Genomic DNA, 26,657 nt, shown 5'->3' on the forward strand with positions numbered 1-26,657 from the left:
GGGAAGGGTGAGGGGGTGGAGCGGGGGCGGGGCGGCTGCATCCGGGTACTCGGCCCCTCACCGAGGGGCGGCTGAGGGGAGGCTCGACCTGCGGGCCGGTCAGAGCTGCCCGCCGGGGTTCCTCCCTCGGGGGCTGAGGTAAACTGACCTCCTCCTTCGGTCGAGGTGGTCCCCCGTGAGGGCTGGGGCCGCCGCCCTTTTTCAGGTGCCTCCTCGCCCTTGGCCGCACCTGGCTGTTGGCGGGAGGGTCGCGACAGAGTGACCCCGCGGCTTGTCCCGGGGGTGGCAGGGCCCAGGCGAGGGGCCCGGCGCAGGCGGGGGCCCTGCAGCGCTGAGGCGAGGCCGGGGCGAGCGGAGCACACCTCCCCGCCCGGGGCGGTTCCCACAGAGCTTTCCTCCAGGTGCTGCGGTCGCACGGGATTGAAATTCGAAGCAAAACTCACGGTACGGCTTCAAACTTCGGCTGTGCAAACATACATAAACAAGATGGGACTCATAACTCGTGTGTTTTCCCTTCAGGCTTAGCAATAAACCTCTGAGGTGACCGAACTTGATCAAACATCAAACCAATCAGGAGGGGAAAAAAAGCATTTCATATAAAAGGGTTTAGAAATCTGATGATGCATGCTTGACAACGTGCAATAGAAAAACTATGCGTTTATTCTGCAAGCAGAATATGAGTGTGCGCACACGTAATAATTAGTTTGTTGCATGTGTTGTGCAACATGGTGCTCACAGCAGTGAATATCTTGCTAACAAATGGGCTTTTACTAGTACCGAGCTAGTCCTATTCCAGAAGTACACTGCATCAGGTCCTTAATTACGCAACTCTGCTTTGGTTTGTACTTTTTTAGTTCACAGATTAAGAACTGAGATGCCGCTTGGTGCAATGGTCTAATACAGCTTTTTTATTATTTGCAATTCACTAGTGTCCAGGAGCTCAGTAGGAGATTACGTCATGCTAATGCTACATGATAACAGCGCAAAACAGGGTTACCTGCTCCAAAGAGTTTTTTAATGTGTTTGTTCAGCCACAGGCAAATGGAACACATACATGCATTTAAAAAAAAAAAGCCAGGTTTTAATTTCTTATGGTTTTAAGATGCTAAATAACATTCTGATATGATTGTAGGCTAATGCTTTGACATTTAAGAGTTACTTGTTCAAATTATTTAGGTGGGTTGGAAGGGTTATTATTTGTTTTGCTTTTTAAAACAGGGTACATATCTCTTACATTCCTCTAGATTACAGTTAGCTAATCAGATTTTATCCATTTTCAGAAATGAACTAAAACCAGGAATGACCTGGAAACTTAGCAATGAACTGTGTAAAGATCTCATTAAAACCCGTAATTTGTTCCAGATTTACTTCCATCACCCTTCAAATAAAATAGTTCACATGTGAGTCTGCTGTTAAGACTGGAAATGCGAACAACTGCAAATAAGTAGTCAATGTGTAGCATTTAATTAATCAAATTAGGATTATAAAACAATTAAGGTGAAATTGAATAAAACCAATTTATATCTGAAATTTCAGATTTCTAAGAAAATGGAAGAGAGCTGTATAATAGCACGGAGATTAAGATCTTAGTCCTGCTTTGCCATTATATTATTTGGAGAAGCTCCTAAAACTTTCAGAACCAAGGCAGAGAAATGATAAACATACAAATTCAATGGATTTCTATTGTCCAAACATAATTTTCTCAACTGAGAGAAATGATACTCTAAATTCAGGACAAATTATTAGATAAAACCAAACAGCTATTGCTGTTAACAGAAATGGCAGAAAAGGTAAGGGAGATGTACGTAACTGGGTGAGACTGATAAAAAGGACTGTGCAGTGGAATGACTGTTAGAATGTATTTAGTTCAAGGCCTTTTTGCATGGAAAAATGCTTTTAACATGCTCAGAAATTTGTAGGGATTAATTAAAGATGTTTACAAACTGATTCTTATTCAGCAATATTTGTGTTTTAACACAAATCAAGGGATTTAACCAAACGTAGCTACATCTCTATTTTTTACATTCAGTCTCTAAGGACAAATCAAGGAGGCTTCATTAGGTCATCCCAATGACCACGTCTGGAACATGCATATTATCCTTCAAAATGACTAATTATTCAGTGCTCCCCTCTCCTATAATATCTTGTCATTTTCTAATATTTTGGGAGTAAAAAGTTAGTCTAGAGTTCTAGGAAAACTAATAATTAAACAAACAAACAAAAAAATCCCTCACCTACAAATTCAGTAGTGCATACAAAACTGAAAGTAATTGGAGAGAAAACAGATTTATGATGTAAATTCTAGCAAAGCATTTTGGGTGTGAATGGTACTGAACATGAAATGTCAGATAATTAGGCCAAAGGAATTACGTTGTGGCTTTTTTTCTTCTTCAAATGCACTGAATAACAGGAATATTTGCTGTATTAGTCTTCTTGAAATGGTTTCCATTCACAAAGAATTCTTTATTTTCTCTTTTCCTGCAAACACGAGACATCTCTCTGCGTCAGAGAGATTGTGTTGACAAAGTTCAGTCTGCCTCTTCACCTTTTTTTTCCTTTAAGTTAGGCAATACATTTAAACACGTTTGAAAAACAGAAACATAAAAAAATTAGCTGTGATTTCAGGTGATGGTAACAGATAAATCATATTTCTGCCTTGTATAGAAGAATTGAAATTACATAATTATTGCAAAAATGCAGATTATCTTTTTACAGAGCGTATAGAATATGTGGAAACAAGCATGTACAAGAACATTGTGCAAGAGGTGTAAAATCTCTCTAATGTCATAATGCTGTCTAGATTACTCTAGTTACTTCAACTGCTGCATGTATTAAGGCATTGTCAATTAACTGATTAGAAGGGTATAGATGTGGTTCATATTATTGAGTATCGACAGAGATGTGTTAAAAGGTTGACATTAAACACAGTTGGTACTCATTTCTTGAAGGTATTTGTGCCTTTTAAAATAACATGGTGATGCTCGCCAGTGAAAAGGAAGATGTGTTTAAAGCAGCAAATAACCACTTGAAAACTGTTTCTCCCATAAAATCACTCTATGGAAATTGTCCAGCTCCACACAATAGCTCTTGTCTTTTGAGCACCACCTTTCCTGTCTTGGGCATGAACATGTACAACACTTCCTTCTTATTACAGAAAAGTTCAGCTAGAGCACTCAGCATTTGCCTCCAGTGAACTCTATATTCCCTTTCTTACAATACAAGTAAGCGTAAGAAACAGAGGTACAATGATTTTAACTGCTAGAGTAGCGCTGCTGTTTGAAGAGATGGACCTGACCCTCTCCCTGTTGCTTTCAAACTAGTGTCCTGCTCTTAGAAACTGCTAAACATGAAAAGCAGACAAATGACATGTCAGTATTTTAATATCCAAATTAATACACAAATAAATATATTTGTTGTGATTTATAACAAATACGTACTTCATCATGCAGTTGTAAGCTTATATTGTAGGGAAAGATTGTTTATTTAATGAAATAATTTCTAAAATTTTTTTTGCATTATTCAGAAACTACAGATGCTGTTCAGTTCTAGTACAGACTTTATATAAAGAATTTGATTCTTCTAGAGATGTAAACACTGTGTTCATATTTGTTAATAAAGGCAATTCATTATTTAAAACATATAATAAAATATACTGTAATTAATTTTAAATTATCACAAGAATTACCAAATTCACCCATACCATTTTGTGTGGATTTACATGTCAAAGTCCAATTAAATAAAAGCAGCAGTAGTAAAATCATCAGTGTACTTGTCTGAGAGGTATCTGTAAAAATCTTACATATCACACCCCAAAGTCATTTCAATTTTTTTCCAAAAGCTTTCCATCATTTCTTTTCTCAAGCATATTAGAAAAGAGAGGGTTTATTACATGTGTTCTAGACCAACAAGTCCATACATGGATTGATAAAGAGAAGAAGCTGTTGTCCAGAAATACTAAGAATGTCTTGCTGTCACTCCTGCCTGTGTATATAGTTCCATATGTACATGGAATTTCACTGCTGTTAATGCAATAACCAGTGCATCCGACTGACTAATTATCAATAATAACTTGCCACTATTGTTCATAGAAAGACATTGTCTTACAGTGCCTGTATCCTGCAGGTCTTCTAGTCTATTTTTCTTTTTCTGATATATAAATATTTGGTAACTATATAAAGGAGTCACGCCAGCTTTCTGGGGAGGAAGTTCGTGTATGCCGCTTAATCAGACCACATTCTATGTAAACTTTAGTGAAGAATTTAAAAAAAAGTTAGTGTATGTTTTCAAGTAGTGTTTTTTTCGTTTTCCTAATCTTCAGGCATTGTGACATTCATTTGTAACATCCTTCTGAAGAAAGCACTTGAAGCCTGTATCTGCTAACACAAATAACTGAAGTACTTCGTTTCAAACATAGCCAAATTTATGCTATTCCAGAGACAAGCTTTTATTCATAGGTAACTTTGCCAACCACAATTAGCACCCACTCAAATGAAGTGTATCATACAGTTACACCTCTCTACAAACAGAAATTACATACAAATGAATTATATTAAACATAAGAATTTTTATTTATTTTTTGTTGTTAAAGGCATAAGCATGTCTTGAAGCTGTTAAGAGGTTTAAATGCTACTTTAGAACATGTTGGAAGTATATCATCACTGAAGCACTGAAAATAATATATTCATATACATAAAATCAATTTCTGCATATGAGATTAAAAATGAAACATTTTAGAGAATTGCTGTAAATCTGCCTTTACCCAGGAGTAACATTGAATGACTTCATTTGTTTTTATTTCTGTTCAGGTTGCAATTAGTACATAGGATATGTGATTTTTGCTCAACACGAGTAGTTATTGAAATATTAACCTTTAAGAAGTTTAATTACACATTATTAGAAGTCAAATGCTGAGAAAAGCATTTTGTAATACTTGGTCACTGCTCCAGGTATTTTTGTCAGAAAGTTCCATTTTTTCTAGCATTATCTGTGAAGTATCCACAGTCCACAGAGGAACAGGTAACGTTGGGGCTCAAGAGAAGTTCAAATATGACTGCAGATATACTGCAGAAATTGCTGCTTGTTAGGAAATTTTGATCATGTCCAAGTGAGAGGGAAAAGCAGGATATAGAGGAAACTCTAGTAACAGATGTGGTTACCTTATTTTCACTTTCCAAAGAGATAAATCCCTATTTTTTTTTTAGTAGATCCTTAAGTAGGGGATATCTTAGCTTTTGCAAATATCTATCATCTGTTCTCTTTCATAATTTTTGGCAGGTTATATCCCCAAAGATTTGGACTACCTGCAGAAAAATAAATACCATTATTAGCCTTGTCTCCCAAAGCCAAATGCCAGCTGTGTACTTGATGGGGGATATTTAATTTCTTGGTAGAATTCATTGAGTAAATTTCACAGTTTTGCCATGTAATTTATAGGATTACAGAATAGTAGTGCAGTTAGTTTACAATTGAGCAAGCTATTTTGAAACTAGGATGAGAACTATGGCTTCCGTTAGTGTCATATAAATAGGAATTATTATATTCCAGTGTATTCCCTAAAGGCCCGAGATGAAAATAAGATTGACAGAATATGCTATGCAATGTAAAACTGACTCCTTTCTCCAAAGAGCTTTCTCCAAAGGTCTTTTTTAGTTATTTCAAATAACTGAGGGGGAAGTGGGTAAGATGACTTGCTGATACAGTGTTATTTGGATTTGAATCAGCTTTTAACACTCCTGTTACAAAAGCTCTTACAAAATGGCAGCACAGTTAAAAAGGGTTGGTTCTCTCACAGATTAACAACTCCTTAAATTCAATAGGAAACAAGGGATGGGAATGTTTATGTCAGGTGTCCCATTGTGGCTACTCTTAGAGGGAGGATGCTGGTCTAGATGGACTTTTAGTGTAAACCACAGTACCAGTTCTTACTTCTGTATGACAAGGAAATTGAGAGAGAAAAAGACAGTATTCATTAGCATAATAGCTAAGAACAAAACCAAAAAAATCTCCCCAAAATCTCCCACTGGATAACTGGTTAAATTAGTAGGGTAAATAAGTATATAAACCATTATTAATTTGAAACAGCCATGTTACAGAAACAGTAGGCTGACCTTATCTCTGCCATAATTTTTTTGTATTCTCTAGAGAAACTTACAATGACTTTAGCCCAGTGATTATACAGAGGGGACTCGATGTCCGGAAGCAGTGATTCCGCAAGTGGTTTTAGTCTCCATTGCCAAGTGTAGTCATGCTGACCTTATTGAATGGAGCTTACTGGAGGTCATCAATGGGTTCTTGTAAAAGAAAACAATATTACACTTAGAGTTACATCTGAGAAAGTAATCATAGCTCTTGAACATTGGCTGTTACTACATCAGGTTGTAGCATAACACACAGTAGTTATTTATATTAATTGTAAATTCAGTCTTGCACTGAAGGTTGAGTAGTCTGTCACAAGAAATAGATATCTATTAATGACATCTAATTTCTATTTTTTCATTTGTGTTTGATGGTTGAATGTTAACGATGCTAAGAATAAAAGTTTAGAACCTATGGTTTTATTTATTCCAAATTAAAGAGCAAACAAACCAACCAGCAAACATTAAAGGAGAACCTTCATTAAATATCTTTGTTTCTGAAAAACTGAAAATATTTATAATCTTCTGAAATAAATACAACTAGAATACTGTTCTTGAACCTTTTCTTAACCTGTGAAAAATACTGAGGTCTGCACTTGATCTGCCTTCAACAGTGATAGTAATGCATGGGTTGTTATAATAGTCTTTTGTTTAACAAGCCGTCATTGTCATTGACCATAACCAAATTGCCTAAACTTTTTCTATAGACACCTTTTTCTATAGTACCTGAACAGAAGGTGTATCTGTAGTGTTTGAAATATTACCATGCACAGTTATTTCTTATATTTCTTTAACCGAGTTCTTGCCTTGCTGTATGAATGTTACATGTTATCGCCTAAAAGTAAGAAACCAGGAGTCAAGTATGGCTCAACAAAAATGGTTCATTACAATCTGCCAGCTGTACACATAGTCTGGGTATACAGTTTATTCAAATATTTCCATTCTTTTCTTTCCTCTAATCTTCCTAATAGCTTCCCTTTTATTTGGTTATTTCTTCCTATGGGGTACCTGTATCCCCTGTATCAGCCCAGATTGTCAGCATTAAACTTTTCTGCCTGTTTTTCCTCTTGTGTAGGTGCAGCCCCACCTTTGAACACGTGTGTATTCCATCTCTGCTGCCTCCTCATGCCTCTTTTCTCCTCATCTTGCCTAAGCAACAGGAAGCATGCCAGAGACTGCTGTTCTTTCATGTCTCAGCCATAGTCCTGCAGTTTTGCAGAAATTGGAGGCTTGCAGGGATGAGATTGAGTTGGCAACAGGATTCTACTACCCGTAGGCTGTGGGTTTTGTTGCCTGCTTCCTGTCCTTTTATTCAGCAGCTGGTGGGGGAAAAAAGAGGTGAAAAATGCACTGTTGACTCTTGCTACTGCAAAAAATTTGGCTTGGGACATACATATTCTCATGTAAATGTAAGGTGTAGGTCCACAGCTATTCCCAGAGAGTAGCTGAATATAAATGCCCAGATAGTTAAAACTGTTTTGCACCATATATTAATTTATATGAAACAAAAATCTTTTTCAATAGGCAATACTCCTTGCCAAAACAGTGGTGGCCTAAACAGTGGCAGAACAATGCAGCTGCTCAAAGTTTGGGGGGTATAGCTAGATGATGGGTCCAGGCAGAATTGTTGCTTCTGTGAGTGCTGAGGCATCTGGAAGGACACAAAAAGACAAAGACTGATGAGTGTGGATTTGGACCAGTGGCTGTATGAGAAGCAGTTGTTAGTGGTGTGGCTCTAAAGGCTCCTGCAATTAGCTAAGGAGACTTAGGAAACTTTTGGGATATCCTTTTGGGAAATGTTTTTCTGGAGAGCTGAAGATACATTCTCTGGTTCAGCAGAGGACTCCGGAATCTCTAGTCAGTTTCTTGCCAGTGGGAATGAAATAATAAAAAAAAAAAAAAGCAGCCCTAATGATGATAGCTATAGTCTTATTTACTGCTATCCAGTAGAGAGACTAGCAAGAAAATAGGGTAATTTAGCACCTTGGTGCTGATTTAGCATACCGTGCAAAACCTGCCTTTTATCTAGAAATGTAGGAAAAGACCTGCTGTAAGCATTGACTATGTCTTTTCTCTCCTTGTGAGGCATCTTCAGCTCCAGGCCACATACTTCGCAGGACGACGATGTTATTCTACTTTATTATTTGTTCATGAATATCAAAGAAGATGGGGGTGATGGTCAATTCACACTTTAAAATGATTAGTCATTTTGCTTAACTGAGTTACCAGTGTAGTGTGTTTAAATTGCAGACACATGGGAGATAAGTGTGGGTTATTAGTAGCCCACAGTTTGTGAAAGATCCTGAATTCATTGTCAATTGCTTCTCTTGGTCTTCAAGAGTGAGGATTTCTGAAATTTCTGGTTGTGAATCAGAGCATTTGAGGAGAGGGTTTTTGCAGTGGGGATGTTTGGTATTTAGTTTTGGAACACTGGCAGCCAGCCCTTTACCTCTAATTAAATGAGAGAGATAATTTCTCACACAGAGAGGTAGTTGATTTAATTTTAATTTTTGTCAGAATGCCCAGAGCATTGAGTGGGTATCTGATCATTGGAATAACATCCTTTGTACAGATTGAAAGAATTAATACAATTAATTCACCACCACCACAGGAGAAATTCTGGGCTTTTATTTATGCAGATTGAAACTGATGATGAATATACAAACCCAAATGTATGATACTCTTGCCTTTTCTATGATGCACGTTCAATTTCTCATGTAAAGCTCAGGCCTGTGAGGCAAAAAGCACTTACTTTGGTACGTGGAAGATGGAGGCTTTTCTAATTCCGTATTGAAGACTGGGGAGTCCATGGGCTATTTATCCCAGGTAGTAACTGACACCATTTCCTGAGGGATGCAGATATCTCAGTGCCCATCTGATCATTTTTAAATATAGTTGTAATGAAAGCTTGGCAAAAGAACAGTTTAAAATGTAAAAATAGCAAAATGTGCGGAGGCTGCTGTTCATTTGGTAAATCAAAGCTTGTGACTAAAGAATGCTGCTTAGCAACAGATGGGGAAAATCTGAAGGTGATCACATCGTTTTGCACTCCCTGAAAATTAATTATTCATGTTCATCCTACCTTTTCAGCACCATCCTTTTCATGTCCGTGTTCTGCTTGTTCCTTGGAATTAGGGCTATGTGACTGGCTCAGTTGTGTAACCTAGTTTTATTATCACCCCTACTCATGGTGATGCAGCTGTGATTCAGCTGCAGAGCTCTAGCTCAGACTTCTTCAGTTCTCTTTCCAACTATGCTATATGGAATAGGACACAAAGGTGTCCTAGGAAGGAAGGAAGGAAGGATAGCACAGACTATGCAGTTTCTGTAAATGGTTGTTTTATTAAGCACACACTTCTGTCAACTAGCACCATTCTCCACCAACCCTTGCTGTAACTCCTCCTCTCACACCTATTTCACCAACAGTTTGACTTCATGTGTCTTTTCTTTATGCTTTCAAAGAGCACAGGGTTGCTTTTTGATTTTCCTTCGGAAATAATCAAATCTCAGTTTGAAAACTTCATTTTATATGTGTTGCTAATGACATATTCTCAGATTGTAGCATTTGGGAAGCTGTAAAGTTCCCGTTTGATTCACTTGCTGCTGCTGTCATTCAGCATGCACAGGGTGGAAGCATAAATACAGTATTATGAATTGGCAAGTAGTGTTTGATTTATTTATCTGCAGATGCTTTCCGTGTGAACCAAGACTTATGTTGACCAAGTCATTAATCAATTTGGTAGGCTTAAAATATAAGCACCTCATACCCAACTGAAAAATTAATTTGCATAAATAGTTAAGGAAGCAGTGATTTGCATTCATGTTTAACTGGTATATGCCACCAGATGAAGTCTTGCCTGACAGATGGTAAAAAGCCTTTGAAGGGATGTTTGTACTCTTTACTGGGGTGAATTTCAACTTTTAAAATGCAGTTTTGATACAAAGTAGTGTGGGAGTCATTTAGAAAAGTTACATTTTAATTTGTTTCTTCTTAGCCCTAAAGCAAGGCACCTTCAAGTAAGGATACTGGTTTTCTCTACAGAGAAGAAAAACTTCAGGGTGAATTATTCAAGATATTGGTTAGGGATAAACCAGCAGACTATATAAAGTTATAGTAAAGACTGTCATCATATATTGATTATGCTTATTATTTAATAAAAACATGTTTAAAGACTTGAGTTTCCAAAGCCTAGAAGTTACTACCTCCCTCATTGTATGCCTCAGTGGCATATAAATAAATTTTAAAAACCAGAAAGGATAATCCTTTTTATAAAGAAAGTAGAACAGCATTTACCAATATGTAAATAGGCACTAATAAAAGTAACGAATGTTTAAAATTTCTGAAAGATTGCACTGTAAAAAAGATCATCTTGCTATGTGATTTGTAAGAAAGATGTACTTTACATTATATGCCATAATTATTTAAAACAATGCATACATGGGTCCTCAAGCTTTCTTTTTTCTTTTTTTTTTTTTCTTTTTGCCAACTGGCATAATAATCTCATGTAGCAGAGGCAGGTGATCATATGCTTTACAGAGTTACAAAAAGTGCAGTTAGGGAGAAGTGCAATCTGTACAGATATCTGCTACACAATTATATTTTAAAAGATTCAGTATGAAAAGTAGAGTTATGAAAGTGCTGATTATGACTTTATAATTGCTGTACATATGAATAGCTGTGCTGCAGAGGACCAGAGGTCTGACTTGCCTGATACTATTTCTATGACAGTGGACAAAATAGTGAATGCGTAGGGAAGACTAGATGATGTATTCACAGGCTCCACCAGTTTGTACCTTATGGACTTTTTGAACCACATGTGGTGTGGAGACATGGTCGAGTAGTGTACAGTGTTATGATCAAATCATGATCAAATGATCATGATCAAATATTGGTTCCAGTGAGGAAAGGAAGCCCATGTTCTTCTCTGGAGATCACGCAGGCCCAGATTAAGAATTTTAGACTTCTTTGGCATAGCGCTAATTGGGAACTAAGGTAAATTTTTAATGATAAAAATTGGGATGAGCAAGTAGTCTGAAATATGAGTACATTGTGGAGTGATATTACTTGTTACATATAATGGGTACAGTGAGTCCCAGCTATGTATACTATGTTTGGAAACGACTAGATATTTGTATGCTATTTTAATATAAATGAATTAATTTTTGGTATCTATGGGAAATCCTTCAGTGTTAGCAACAATTTTATGCTCTCCCCATGTTAACAGATAGCTTGAAAGGCAGAGCAGATGTTAATGAGCACAGTTACAGAAGTATAACCTTTACAAGCAATGAAAAAGGCCTGGGAAATACTAATTCTTTTTAGGTTGATTACTCTTATAATGCAGTCTCATAAAATGAAATAGAACTAGAATCTAAACTGATGATTTGTAAATAAAAGAATATTTAATTTAGTGTATATTTTATTCGCTAATAATCTTGTTTGCTGGCATTTGAATTTATTTTCTTGCCTTTTTTTTTTTTTTTTACAGTTAGGGTAGAATAGTCTGCTGTATGGATTATTTGTCTGCATTTGAAGAACAACAAGACTCCTAAAAAGGTACATTATAAGAACGACTAAATAATTAAACAATAGATAGGTAGTGCAGTAAGCATAGGTTTTTACATATTCTCAAATGCAAAGGTAAAGCAAAAATGTTAATGTAAGAAGAGAGGATAAGACACAGGGCTCCTCTGCTGAAAAGACTCTCTCCTCTCTCCTCTTTCCTGGATTGCATAACCATTTCTTCCTGACAGGTTCCCTGCTTCCTTGGCTAAAGTTGGTTAAAGGGTTCTTATTTCTGTTTCAATCTATTTTATACAGTACTTATAAGATGCCTAGATCCTCCAGTTGGCATCTACACACATTTGGAAAAAAAACCAAAACATCATACAGCTGCTAATTTGAGCTTCCAAATTGAAGGTTTGGATGTTTGGTTAAGATGCAATTAGTTGAAAATGGGGCATTATATACCAAAATCCCCATGTCAGCTTTGAAAGTTAAGCTTATGATGAAATAAGACATTTAAAAATCAAAGTTATGGCTGCATTCTGTCTTCCTCTCTAGGCCAAACATGTTCATAAGCCTCTCTACTTATTCATTATTTCTTAACACACAATAGCAAATTAAGTCCACATGAGCCTTTTAGATAAATAAATACAGTTCATAACTGATTTGGCCCTGATCCTATTTTGGAATCTGCCATCTTAAGCAGTGTAACCCTAACAATAAGGGTCAAGCTAATTACAGTTGCTTAGAAATCCAAATTTTCTAGGTCTGAGCTGGATCCTGCCTGAAATTGAAACTCACTCTGAACAGGGACTTGAACTGAAAAAGCCTAGCAGCAAAACAGTAACTTCTTGGTTCTTGACTCCATGGCACCACGTAATCCCCAGCTTTCCTCTCTACAGGGCAGTTAGAGACAACCCAGAAGGTAAGATAAGACTGGCTTCTGGAAAGGTTTTATTAGTGACTTAGTGCCATAGGATAGGTCATGGGTCCCAAAGCTATACTGGAGGTGGCAGAACTGCATGTGGCTGAGACTGGCTTAGGGTGAATCAGTGCATCAGTCCTAGGAATCAAAAGAAATTTCAGTGTATGCTACTCAAAGTACCACTAGGCACTCAATGAAATTAAGACTTTTATGTTAAACTGGTAATAAATAACAGCATCTGAGAGGTGAAAAAGCATATGGAGGGATACAAAAGATAAGACTTTTAAGGTATAAACCGATCTATGAGTCAGTGGCTAGTTTCAGTTTTACACTTCATCATAGACATGCTTTGTCAGCTTGGGCATATCCCTTTGCCTTTAGTGTTTCTGGCTCCCTGTTTGTGAGATAAAATAAATACATCAACTAGTGCATGACAGAATGAAACTCTTAATTTTACAATCTACCCAACAGGCACAGTACACTCCTCATAGGGTCAGTTTGGTATTTGACTAGAGGTTTTATTCTTTCAACCACAATGGGTCAAGTTAAATGAGTTCCACTTACGTCGATAGTCATTAAAAAAACCAATTATTGTAGTAATATAAGAAATCACCAGCAAGCCTACTCCATTATGGTGCAGTAATTTTACTTAACTCTGTACTTTGTGTACTATTTTTTACCTCATCTATTTGTTAGTGCATAGACCAAGCTGTAGAGTAGCCATGTATACTTCTGATACAATAGAAGAAACAGTGCAGAATATAATAGGAGAAAAAACAAAAAGGATTTTATTATTATTATTATTATTATTATCAAGCTTTTATAACCTATTACAGTTAAAGAGTTAGAAAAAGTTGAGAAAGGAATTGCCATGCCTGACTCAGTCTCTTTAAAATATTTTTTCCAAGATAAAATTTGTAGTTAAGTTAAACTATTGTTACTCAAGGTAAATAAGATCTGTGTAATACCTTGGAAAAGAAATCTGATGGTAGTCTTCCCTAATTGACTGAGAGTACGTGAAAGCTTTTTTTTTTTTTTTTTCTTTTTGCATAGAAGGAATTTAATCTCTAATCTGGTTAGAATCCTTGATCCAGTTTTAGGATTTGAATTTTTAATAATTTCTACATTCAGTAAACAAACACTCCAAAACCTCACGTATGTGCAGAATGCTTCATTCTTGAAGTATTGTACTGTTCCTAAAATTGCATTTAGATAGAAAGCTGTTTACCTTCAGACAATGAAACCATTAAAAAAAACCCCAAACAAAACAAAACAAAGGAGAGGAGATAGCTCTGACTTGCAGAAGCAATCTTAGCTGACTGTTCTGGGAATGATCTTCAGAATTACCTCATTATTTATTCTTGGTGCAGTCCACCAATTAAACAAACAGTTTTATATATAGAAACAGGGATGGGCTTAGCTTACTTTTTCAGGGTCATTTTCCGAGACATGGGCACTGAAGATGTGCAGGCTCGTGTTACCCAGCACAGCAGATGTTCTGTGTCTGTGTGTGAATATGCATGTGCAAATTTGTATGTGTAATGTTACATGCCATTGGCAAAGTTGATCAGGAGTGAAGGGAAGTCAGAGATTCCTGGTGGATATCCATTGAAATTCCTCTGTTTGGGTAATAATGTATGGGTAATTCAAGCCACTAGAAATATGTCAGGGATCCCTGATTGGACTGAGAAAAAAAAAACCCACTACATTTTAATATCAGTAACAGTTTGTGGAAAAAAATCAGATACTTTAGTATGTGATCATTCAAACCTTCTGTCAAGTAAATATTAAAGTGAAAAAGAAAATCTTGATCATAATGTCTGTCCGTTTGTGATGTGCAATATAATGCTAATTTTTAAGAAAACCCTAATTTACTGTAATAATTATATGAACTGTAATACAGCAGATACATTGCTGCAATTCTAGGCTTGGTTGAGACATCTTCACTGTCTGAAAGACAATCTGTATAGATAGTAACTCATGCACCAAGGTTTGCATGGGACATGCCTCAAAAGCTTCTAGGTATTTTTTCATTTTTGGTATGGGCAGGACTCTTCCTGAAGGATGTGTAGATTTTTGCTGTTGTGGTATAGCTGAAGGTGATCTGAACATTCACGTACTGTCCATCTCTGTGTTAGGAGTGTCTCTCGTCTCCAACTAGTGGTCATAACATAATGCTTTCAGGCTGCAAGCATTATAAATATAGTATGACATTCTGTAAGTTATAGAAAAAGTGGACTGATACACTTCAGAATGCATCTGTAACAAATGCCCCAAGTGGATTACATAGACTTTAGCAGTTAGAGTCATGTCATAGTTTAACACAAATATATGCTGATTTTTAAAGACCATAGTTCTTTCCAACGCTTAACATTCACAGACTTTGAAGATGAAGCAGGAACAAAGCGTATCTTGATAATGGGAAGAGCTAAATAGGGGGGTTTTGTTAAAGAAAATTTAGACGAAAGTAGGAGACATGGTGTTAATATTTTTGGTGTTGCAGGTCTCCCAAGTCCTGGTATAAATGATTATGCATTTTTGCAGGCTCTGCAATATGAGTTTTTGCAGGCTCTGAAAACTTGACAATTGTATTACTGCAATGTGTTAAAAGGGCCACAATGTGTTAAATGCCACAAGAAAGTTTGCAACTTCTGCTATCTATGCATAAGATTCCAAGAATTTTGTTGTACTTACTTAAAAAATGCTTTGAAAGTTTTCCAGGGTTGAGAATAATTTATAAAATCAACTGATTATAATTTTATTGTATCTATATTTGGTCTGGTTTTAATCTGTTTACAAAAAAAAATCCAAGACAAAACCAAGAATTACATGCTGAAAGAACTGCCAACCTGCTGCTCTGTGTTTTCTCTACATGTCGGTTTTGCAAGTGTGATGCGCCTCAAGCCTGAGACCAAAGTGACAATAAAGTACAATACATTTTTTATATAAGCCCTTTTTATATATTAAGTTCTGGACAAGGCTCCAGTGCAGCCAGTCTTGCAAAGAACTTGGTGTTAGTTGTGCTCAAGAGACATCACAAACTCCAACAATATTTAAGCAGCATTCCTGACGGCAAACAAATGGACAAGAACACAGACAGACATTGTAAGGGTAAGAGAAGCAAAAAAAGAAACAAATTAGAAAATTCCAGAGGAAATATAGAAGAAAGATTAAAGTTGAATGGCAAATCTGAGAATAATGCAAACACAGCATCATGAGAAAGAAGATATAAAGAAACTGTAAGATGTTACTTAAGTGTTAAATGGTGCTGTGGGTGTATGACACAGACCTGCACTGCAGCTGCATATTACTGGTGCCCCAGAGCACTGTGACGTTCCATTCGCCCAGGAGGATGTCCAGAAAATGGATGACAATGTGTGTGTCCCACTGTGTACACTAATGGGAACTGAGTAGCTCTACACAGATAACTCAAATTAGAACTATGCTGCCTATTTTTAGGGGGGATGAAATGCAGCAATGTCAAGTTTAGGCATTATGCGCCAATTTTACTGGGCAAACTTCTGAGCTTTGAGCCACTTGAGAGATAATTTTCTATGTGTTTGAAATTCGAATCTTGGTATGTTTCTCTGGACAATACATAGCAGTCACTAAAGAGAGATAAACGAGAATTATTTCACTTAATCTACAGATGGAAATTTGTTTCTCCTCTTGCTAATCCAATTATGCAATATTCCAGCGTATACCTGTAAGCTTTCTGAGAAAGGGTTGACGGAATTTCAATTCACTTGAACTATAACTATCAAAGAGACGCTGGAGCAGTAGGGAATGGTGAATTAAAAATAAAACTTTTATAAATTTATAGTACATATGTGATAGATTTAGTAGTGATTTTGAAAATTCTGCCCTCAAAAATTATAAATTTACTCTCTGGCATTCTTGAAAATCCTCCTGTAAGGCGCCTCACTAAAATCCTTCAATCAATAGTCCCAGCTGCGGTTGCTAGCTTAATCATTTCTGAAACTCTGTTTAGTCTTTGGACCTAGCTTATGGTAAACCTTACCATCTCATAGAGAGAGAGACTGATGTGTGGTGTTAGTTTGAGTCTCCATAAAGACTGTTTATTGTGATCTGCGGAACAAACTTATGTGAGAAAGTAGCCATTAAAAAAGGCAAGTCAGTTGCAAAACTTTTTTTTGCCACCTGACCATTCTCTTTTCATAAACAAAAAGAAATAATAAAAATGAGAATGGTCTAAGTGCCATTCTGAGGGTTGAGGAAGAAGCTGGGAGCTCAGTAACAAGATTGCATTGCTGAATAACAATTCCAGTTTGGAAACAACGTCAGTTGTTTAATAACTCTGGTCTGTGGCTCTTTAATAGTAGATGATAAAGTTGAAGGAAAAAAGAAGTAGCACTGAGTGACAGAGCACCCTAGAAGTGAAATCTATGTTTTTATTTACAAAGGGAAGCTCTTACAAACAGAACTATGGTAAAATGCAAGCTAAGAAAATAGTATCTATTTAACCCCAATTTACTATTCCTAGGAAGACTGCTTTATAGGAGTTGTGGATTAGGAAAATTTTGCCATGCTGTAAAGGATCACACTAAAATTAGTACGTAAGCAGGCCCATTTTGATATATTGCAGCAACATTTTCTGTTTAGACAACAAATCACCATAGCAGTGTAGGAGCCCTGGTTACCCTTACTAAGTTCAGTTAGACTAAAGAATTCATCTCTTAGCTAAGCATTGGCTGGCCAAGCTACTGAACATCTCTTCCCTGTTTTCAAGACTGTGTGGCTGAGAGTATTTCTTCCTTTTAATTTATGGTGGAGAAGCTTGTAAAATACAGATCAAAACTCAAGTTAAAAAAAAAATGGCCAGCCTATGTATATTGAAAAGTCTGGGAGATGAACTCTTAACATTTTGTACTCAAAATAAAAAATGGCACTGAAGCTTTGAGTATTTCCTTGTACAACCTTATCAAAACATTTAGTCAGGCATGTACATTCTCCCTCTGTCTGGCCTTTTATATTGGAGTACATTTTTTTTTTCCGCAGAACCTACTGGTTGATTCCAAGAATAAAACACAAAGGAAGATAATAGTGCCGAAGTGCTTGTTTTCTACAGGATCCTTTTAGTTTCCTCTTATTTAGTATCATCTTTTTCTGAGCCTTTTTAAATATATATATATATACACACACATGTTACAGACATACATGTTAGCTGCATCAAGTTAGTGGTGCAAAAAGCTAAATGTTTTTATTCAGTCATTATACTTGTCCCCTTACAGAGCCTTAAGAGAAGCTGAAGCTAAAAAATGAACAATTTGAGATGCGTTTATGTGTTTCATCCGTTGAAGCCAAAGAGAGGACAGAAGCTCCGAGTTCTCTCTCAAATACATTCTGGATCAAGTTTCACTGTGACTCTGTGTGATCCCATTTTTAGTGGCTGGCGGGGGGACGGGAAGGTTTAAAGGTCCTCTTTCTGTTACCAAATACTTAGAGTCTTTGTCAGCATTCTGTACCACATGAATCACGCAGCCTTTCAAATTCATACATGTTGGAACTTGAATCTTGATTTAAAACTAAACAGACAAAAGCAACTCCAAATTACAAGAGATGTACACAATTACCCATTACTAGCCTCACCAAACTTGCTGTTACCACAGTTAAGTCATTTTTAACTGATAAACATCAAAAAAAGCTTCTTCATGTTTACCTCTTCCCCCTCATCTTGTAGATGAGGGATGTTATTTCTCATGGTTTGAAGCTGAACTTAGAATAAACTGGAAATAAGAAAAGAAGTGAGAAATGTTATTGACAGATACATGTATCAGTAACGTCTCCTTCTTGACTAGGGTGCTAGTCAACTATGGAATGGCGTATTAGGAATATTTGAGAGAGGAACTTTCGGAAAGGCTGACCATAGAAAAAATGGAAACCTTTGGGGAAAAAAGTGTATGCTTTACAAATTAAGAAAAAATAGTGCATATATTGCCAGTGAGTGTCTTTTCAATGCAAGAAGGTAGCTCACAGTTAAGTAGATATTAAGGACTTCATATGGAAAAGATAAAAGGACTTATGCTTAGTTTGAGCAGATCTAACAATCTATCTGCAGATATCCAAAATTCTTGCTATTACATCGAGTGAACATGTGAAATAAGTTACAAAGTATTACAAAATCCTAGAGCAATAGTTTCTGAACTTCCTGGTTTATGACCTTACTTGCGTTTATTGTAGAAAACAGATCAATTGAATATTAATTTAGTTTAGGCTGACTTTGAGTAAGAGCTATGGAGAACTTTATCCTAAAATGGCCCTTATAAAAGGATTGTAAACCTTGCTAGCCTGTAATAAAAATTGTCAATTAGTAAGCCCACACATGACAAGTTTCTTTCACAACTCTCAGTTACATTTCTTTATGCTGTTTGGCATATAAATAATATATTCATTGAAGAACTATTTTTTGGCAGATGTTTACTTTTGGATTCTATCCTACAGTCATAGAATTGGAATTCTGCATTACTAAGGAAAGCTTTAGAAACAAATGTTTTTATTTTTAAAAATTAAGTTATTTGTGGTTGTACTGTCATTCTGCAAATGCGAAAGCCTCACAATCACAAAAATCCTCAAATTTAAACTTTTGTACTTTTTAAAAAAAGTAACTGTTCTTTTTATATTATAGCTGCATATTTTATAAGTGGTGTAGATTTCTGGTCAACTGGTTTACACTTAAGTTTTGCAGGCATAAATTTGAAAGTGATCAATACAGCTAGAGAAGCCCTACTATACGTGTTCATGCGGAGAAAGGAATTTTGAAGGTAAATTTTGTTTTGATTAGGGAACTGCTCACAGCCAGTATGTCAGGCAAAAGGTCTCCTTCGCAATTGTAGCTAGAAACTGCAAGTGTCACTGCTAACAGGAATAGTGCCCAGATAACTTAAACACAGAACTACAACATTATCTACCCTGTGTAAAATATATTTGCTCATATAAGCTGCATTTGTTCTTATGAGATTTTGGTTTTATTGGTTTTCTATAGGAAACCTTATGCAATCAAAGCCTAGGACAAACTGACTGACTTTCCAGCTGCATATAAACCCCACTGGTTTCACATATTCAATGACCTTGAAAGACATAGTCTTGGTTTGCATGTGAGAAGGAATCTGACACTCCCAAACCAAAAGCAGGGTGGGTTTTTTTTGTTTTGTTTTTAAATAAAAAAAGCACAGGCTTAAAACATCAAGCAGTGACAAGAAGATATACAAAATTTCATTGCTGTTGATGACAGCAAACTAAAGAACACCGTAAGGCCAGGGAACGTATCCTAAGGATTTTCATCATTCACCCAAACATTTTGTTGCATCTGCACACAGCAGAGTCTTGGGGCTGGGTATTTCAGTGTTAAGTAGTTTCAGGAGACACGGCCGCTTCCACCTTTGTTCACAATTTGTACCTCCTCCCCCAGACAACACACCACTAACTTGCAACCTAACCTAATACAGTAAAATGCCAAATCATAAATAAGCAATAACAACATACGACAGTGTTACCTGTGGTTATTTTAAAGAAAAAGCCGAATCCTACATTGAACAAAAAGCCAACAAACAAAAACTTTAAAAATTCCACATATATAAACAAAAGACAATTTAATCTAAGTATTTAGCAAGTATTATTTAATTTTATTATGACTTTGATCTAGCATACAACACAAAGCTACAACTTTATAACCTCTTCATATACCCTTCATTTTCACGTTATACAAATCTAAGCAAAAAAAACCCCAAACCCAACCCAAAAAACCCTGACAAAGCAGAGATGCAGTACATCCAAAAAAAACCCCACAGTTCATTAACATCTTAATGATGCAAACAGACAAAAAAACCAATCCATGTTTTCAACGGTTGTTCAGCTCTCCTTTTCTGAATCAGGCTCTATAGGCCATGCACACAGGACAGTTATGTTCCTTCTCTGATTTTCAGTCCTCTTAGCACCACTTTACAGGCATTCTCAAACCTGAACATTCCTGAGCTTATTGCTTTGAATAAGTCTCATGGAAAGACTTCTTTTTATATTATATGAAATAAATTAGAATACAGGGCAATAGAAACCCTAAGATCTGGATTATAAACCACACACTAAAAATTAAAATATTCTGATATCATACAGCCAAATAAGGAACAAGGTAAATAAATTTTAATCTTCTTGTGGAAGTATTTAATACTGAAATGTGCATCTGCAGAAAAATGTTCACTTTGGAAATCTCTAAGTTAACAAACTCATCATTCACACTTAAAATGCACAGCAAACATTAAACCTGAGAGTGCACAGTACAGTTTTTACTGAACCTGAACACAGAAACTCAGTACTTTCTCCTTTAATGATGGAGATCATATAGATCTGTTGTTAGCATTAGAATCATATAAATACATAAGTGCAAGTCTTTATAGATAAAGATTTCATAAATGGTAATGTAAATACATTAGCATGTAATGACCCAGGACCAAGCCTTTTGTCAATGGCCCTTTGTTACATAGTTGTCATATCAAAGTTCAGTGCAGAATATGTTTTTAACAATATAATACACATTCGCAAACTATCAAAAGACAAGTAACAGTTTTATGCTACACAGAATGCTAGAAGTTTTATCTTCCAGGTGACAATAGCTTTACTGAATTTATTGACAGATGGTCTATTTAAGACATTAAGACACAAGTGCAACAGGACACAGAAAGAAGACAATATTGGAAGAACTGTCAACAGTTTTGGAAAACCTTACTTAGAAAACTTGCATTTTATGAGAGGACATAAGCTCTGGTGTAAAATAATAGTCACGACAGTATACCTAGATTTTTCACTTTCGAGTGAACGAAGTGAAAGAGCTATCAAAACTGATTAAAAAAATAAAGCATCTTAAAAGTGTAAGCAAGGCACAGTGAGAATTAAGTTGTATTGTGCCACCACAGAATCTCTATCCAGGCTAGACCAAAGGAGTGCACTTTGCAAAATCTAGCAAGACAGAGCTGTACCGACTTTGGAATGTCAAAAAAGAAAGTATAACTTCTAGTAAAGTAAGCAAGTATAATGTAGAACATACCATACAATTATAGTTTACTGTGACAAAGGCTTATGATGATGTTCTGAAATTCACAATGGAGTCCAAGTATATTCTCCTAAATGAACTCCTCTGACAAAAGATCATGATGAGTTTCAAATAGCTCCACCTCTGTCAATGGAAAACGGGCAGTTTCCAGAGAGTAAGACATGAATAAAAATGGCAAAAGCAGAGTGATGTATCATGCAGCAAGTCACACATATTAATCAAAACAGAGTACATTTTTAGCTTTAGGAAGACATCATAACTTTCAAAAGAAAATATTATCAATTAGCCTTAGCGCTCAATTCTGAAGGATTTGGTGAAGAACTTAATTTAGTTGATTCAGTGATATTACAGAATTGGTTAAAGTGCTGTAGAAAGAATAAAAATTGTTTGCATTTCTCTATTAAAAACATTTTTTCTTCCTCTTGAAACTTGCCTTCAGTAATAATTAACTCAAATGTTAAAACTGATGGAACAGCATTAGCAAGAAACAGCTGGTTATCTTAGAGGGCATTTATTAAAATATTTCGTGTACTTTGCCAAAGTACTGTGCAAAAAAAGCTTATCTATGCCCTATGTTGAACAATCTCATTAGTCATCTTTTGCTTTTTCCTTTAGATATTGCCTCTCCGTAGGTCAGGTGAATGAAGTCAAAGAGTTGCGTGGCATTGGCAGCATTACCCAAAATTTTGGAGAGTTCGTCCTTCGACAGTGTCACTAGCTCTGCAATGCTTTTAACGTGGTTCATTAAGGCACGGCAGTTCTTTGCATTAATACCTGGCATTTTTAATAGAAAGTCCTGTGGACCAGGACTGTACTTGTCTGACTCTGGAAGAATTTCAGAATCTGCTGTGACAGCCATTGCTGTTTCTGCATCAGGTTGGGGATGGTTTTGTTTTAACTCTTCAAACAGTTCAGCAGTAGCATGGGGAGAGGGACACCACAGCATACGTAACTTTGGGAAATGGAGTGTAAGAAGGGTTAGCTTAGAAGTGATGTCATTACTGGAAATTTCCTGATGTAGAGAGCCTCGTGGAATCAAGGAGAAAGGTTTGTTAGGATCAAACTCAATCAGGAGAATTGGTCGCTTATAGTAACGGGACATAGAAGTGCATTGTGCATACAGTCTTCCATTATTTAAGGAACCAATCAGATCACTGATACTTTTCCGCTCTACACAGATATCAGGAGTTAAAATATAATCTCCAACTTCCAAAGTAACAGGCTCAATGTCAATGCCACGACGATGAATCAGTGACGGAAGCTCACTACGAAATTCCCGCATATCCACTATTATGGTTTGCTGAACACTCTTCTGTTCCTGTCCACCTAAAGAGCAAAACAAATACAGTTAACTAATACTTATGAACTCAGACTCTGGTTTTGTTGTTTTCCTGCGTGCTGCCAATGCTTCTGTAATGGGTGACTTCACATCTCACAGATCTTCACAAATTCAGCAGTACAGTAAATCCAGACTTTATTTAATTTTTCACTGTTATAGAGAAAAATCATTTGCCAGATTATAAACTGTATTTTATGGCATATGCTCTGCAGTTTAATAGAACTATCACGCTCCCTGCTCTGAGCTTTGTATATGTGACAATGAAATATGTTAAACTGTAGATGAAAATTATTTACTGCATCACGAAAATCTTTAAAAAGTGTCCTGCAAAACAAGATAACGAAGCTGACCCTTTTTATTTCCATCTGTTTCCCACAGAAATATAGCATTTTATTGTAAGAGATACATCTTAGCCTCTTATAAATCTGTAGAAGGACACATGAAGAGACTGCAGCGTCAAGGGCACAAAAGCCGTAACAGCAAAGATTAGAGACCATATGGTAAAGGAGAGCAGGACTACAAAAATGACAGCAAAGAAAAACAGGGGCAGAGCTGTAAAGATGAAGACAAAGTATGCATGTCAAAAGAAAGGAACAAAAGTGTGTTTAGAACTGCAACAAAAGATGCTTTATTGCAAAGAAAGTAGACAAAAACCTCAATCTGCAGTTGTTTACCCAGCCAATCTGTTTTGCCAAGATCAAAACAAGTTCCCAAGGTTGACTAGCTGAAGGATAACACTGCCTTTGACTGTCTGTAGACCTCAGTTTTAATGCTTTAATTCCTCTCCACCTCCCTACAAACAATACTAGACAGTCTCATAACCAACAAGCTGCCCAGTAACAATACAAATAGTATCTGTCTTCATGGGAAAATACTTAATTAATCTACGTTTTCTTTTCAAGGAAAAACATAATTTATTGTCATTGCACAGGCAGAGGTAGATGGAGTAAGGGAGATGATGTTTCTTTACCATCAGGACTGCAGAGTCAATGTGCAACGTGTCTATGACCCAGATGCTTTGGACAGGATTTAAACACAGTAGTTATAGGTCTTTTTCAAAGCTCAGAGCTGCAGCCCAGCTTCAGGAACTGCTCACCTGCTTTGCGCGTGTCAGTAGAAACAGAGGCAGGTTTAGCATCTCTGATTAGGTCTAAGTTTGTTTCATCTCTTCCTTCTCTTTCTTCAGGAATAACCATGCCGGCCCTCTCTCTAAGGAACCACAAACAAAGAAACACTAAAAACCACAATTATATGAGGAAAAATAGATCAAAATACTTCAATACCCTTCAGCCAGATGTAAAATTATATATAGTTTAATACTATTTGCAAACCTGATCAGAAATGCAATTTACTAGGTATTCCAGATTGTTGGGCTAGATGTTATATTTTTATTTTCAATTGTACTACTCTTTAGCATTTGATTTTTTTATTTTTAGAACAAAGGAATTAATACCTACTAATAGCAGTATAACCTGGTGAGAAGACATTATCAGTAAAAATACCGTCCTCTACAGTATAAGAGAGTAATTGTTGTGTTCCGCAAAACAACTTAAGTCATAAAAGCCTTAGAAATATCTTACAAGAAGTGTTACCTGCAGACAAAAACACAGTTACAGAAATGAAATTCATAGACAATTGGGGAAAAATACAAATGGTGCTCTTTAGCCTTTGATATTTAGTATTAAAACCCCTAAAATTAATATATAAAATATCAGATGGTTTGGAAAGGAAGGTTTTCGCTTTTTGTTGATTCTCAATGGGAAAATTCTCATAACATCTGAAAAGAAATGGAATTAAAAGTTTATTTAAAGCCTTCACACAGTTAAGAACTTCACTCTACTTGAAAATGTAAGCAAATAAGGGAATTACATGAAACATTAACAATAAAGGTAGCAAACTAATTTTATTACCGAATTAGTTTTTCGAAGGCCTCCTTCTCTTTTCTCAGAGCTGTGAGATAGCGCTGTTCTTCAGTTGAGCCCCCATATATGAGGAAATAAACCCTGTAGGTTTGGAGAGGGAAAAAGAAAAGAAAAAGAAAGAGATGACAAAACTTCATATTAAGTTAAAAATACCGACAATTTTTAAGATTAGTGCCTGACAAGTTAGTATTTGCCTTAGAAGAGGCAAGTGAAAGAACATGATCTTTTTCTGTAAATATATCTTCTATAAAGATACTCCAAAAATCAGCAACAAAAATTCTTATATCCAGTGTTCCCTCTTTTCCCAGTGGCAGATACGCTTACTGGAATTCTGGGGCTCAGCTAGAGTGGATTCAGTTTTCAGTCAGCCATTCGGTCAAGATACAAAGCAAGTATAATGGAGAAGTTACTTACTGTTTTTAAAATCTTCTCGGTAGATTATATATAACAAACTAAAAAATCTGCAATCATCCTGGGTTAGGAAAAAACCACCATCTAAGATTTTAGAATGATATATCTGTGCAAGGAAATCATAGGTTCTACAAAGAATAAGCTGTCTTTTATATCACAGAGATGAACACAGCAACAAATTAAATTTTATTCCACAAACAGGGATTTATATGGAACATGTAAGAATTAATAATTACCTTAAGGAATTAATTGCCTATAGCTTTTCAGCACAGTCATTTTTCCCCCAATATATTTTAACTGAGGTACACTTTGACAGACTGACAGGATTTTATTCCTATTACTTTTTTCATACGGTGCATCTCCTAACCCCTACTTGCATGACTGCATCTGATTTTCCTGCTCTGAAGTGTGGGAACCTGATGCTGGAGATAGATACAACACATGCTGATTAGGCAACTAAAAATAAATTGTGCAAATAACCCAGTAATTATCCTCATGCAATATACTTTGCGAGTTCTGTCAGTTATATCTGCACTATAGGGTCCTTACCTGGCTATCAGGTACACACACTAAATACTGCCAAACTGATTTCCATATTCAGTTGCGTTGCATACATACAAGTCTTTGACTGGAAAATTACAACTGCTCTGTTAAATTTATGCAAATAATTTTCATGAGATCATTAAAGTATAAAGCTTTATAATTCAAAAGCTAATGATTTTATATGCCAATAAATTGTGTTTCAACTGTAGCAAGTAAAGTGTGTTTATTCTAAGACTTAAGTAACTGCCGTAAGTTATTTTCAGAGAGGCACAGGTATAACTACAGTTTACTGTATTCAAGAAATGCCATGAGGCCACCATATAAATGAAAGATAATGTAGAAACTCATACTATATTAAATGTTTTCTATATTTTTAATTAGTCTATAACATCTATTAATAAAAGTGAGTTTTGTAATTTACAAATGTATCAACTATATATACACAATGCAGAAATCTTTCTGTCAGCTAATACCAGAACTGAGTGTAACTGCAAAAACTTCTAATTTTCTTTATTATGTTTTCCTTTATTTGTTTTTCTGTTACATTTTCTGAATAACTGGTCTTCAGCTTGACCAGACATCAGGAAATGTGAAAGTTAGTTAAATCCAAAACAAAGCTTACTGTGTAAAAATCATACTTGTAGAGAGGGTTTAAAATGAGATTACAGCACCTCTAAAGGATCTATTGCCACTAAGATCATCTAAGCAGAGGTCTTGTAGAAGATGGAATGATTTTTTTTTTTTTTAAACAGGTATGTTTCTGTTAGGGGACTAAATACCTGCTGCGAAATAAAAATTATCTTTTGGTTAAAT

The 26,657-nt window shown here is 36.0% G+C and overlaps 1 protein-coding gene and 1 long non-coding RNA gene across 2 annotated transcripts in view; one reads left to right on the forward strand and one right to left on the reverse strand.

The window, feature by feature from the left end:
- Nucleotides 1–56: 56 nt before the first annotated feature.
- Nucleotides 57–12,516, forward strand: LOC134519719 (uncharacterized). Its single transcript, XR_010072283.1, has 3 exons — nt 57–444; nt 11,624–11,691; nt 12,407–12,516. It is a non-coding gene; the product is annotated as an uncharacterized LOC134519719 (long non-coding RNA).
- Nucleotides 12,517–20,185: 7,669 nt separating this feature from the next.
- ERCC4 (ERCC excision repair 4, endonuclease catalytic subunit) overlaps nt 20,186–26,657 on the reverse strand; it is a 16,037-nt gene continuing 9,565 nt past the window's right edge. The window contains 3 exon segments of the mRNA XM_063344231.1: nt 20,186–22,955; nt 24,065–24,177; nt 24,879–24,971. Of these exon segments, the coding sequence (XP_063200301.1) occupies nt 22,222–22,955; nt 24,065–24,177; nt 24,879–24,971 (940 nt within the window). The 3' untranslated portion in view covers nt 20,186–22,221.

The sequence above is a fragment of the Chroicocephalus ridibundus genome, chromosome 8 (assembly GCF_963924245.1).
Source record: "Chroicocephalus ridibundus chromosome 8, bChrRid1.1, whole genome shotgun sequence".
NCBI classification, from domain to species: Eukaryota; Metazoa; Chordata; class Aves; order Charadriiformes; family Laridae; genus Chroicocephalus; species Chroicocephalus ridibundus.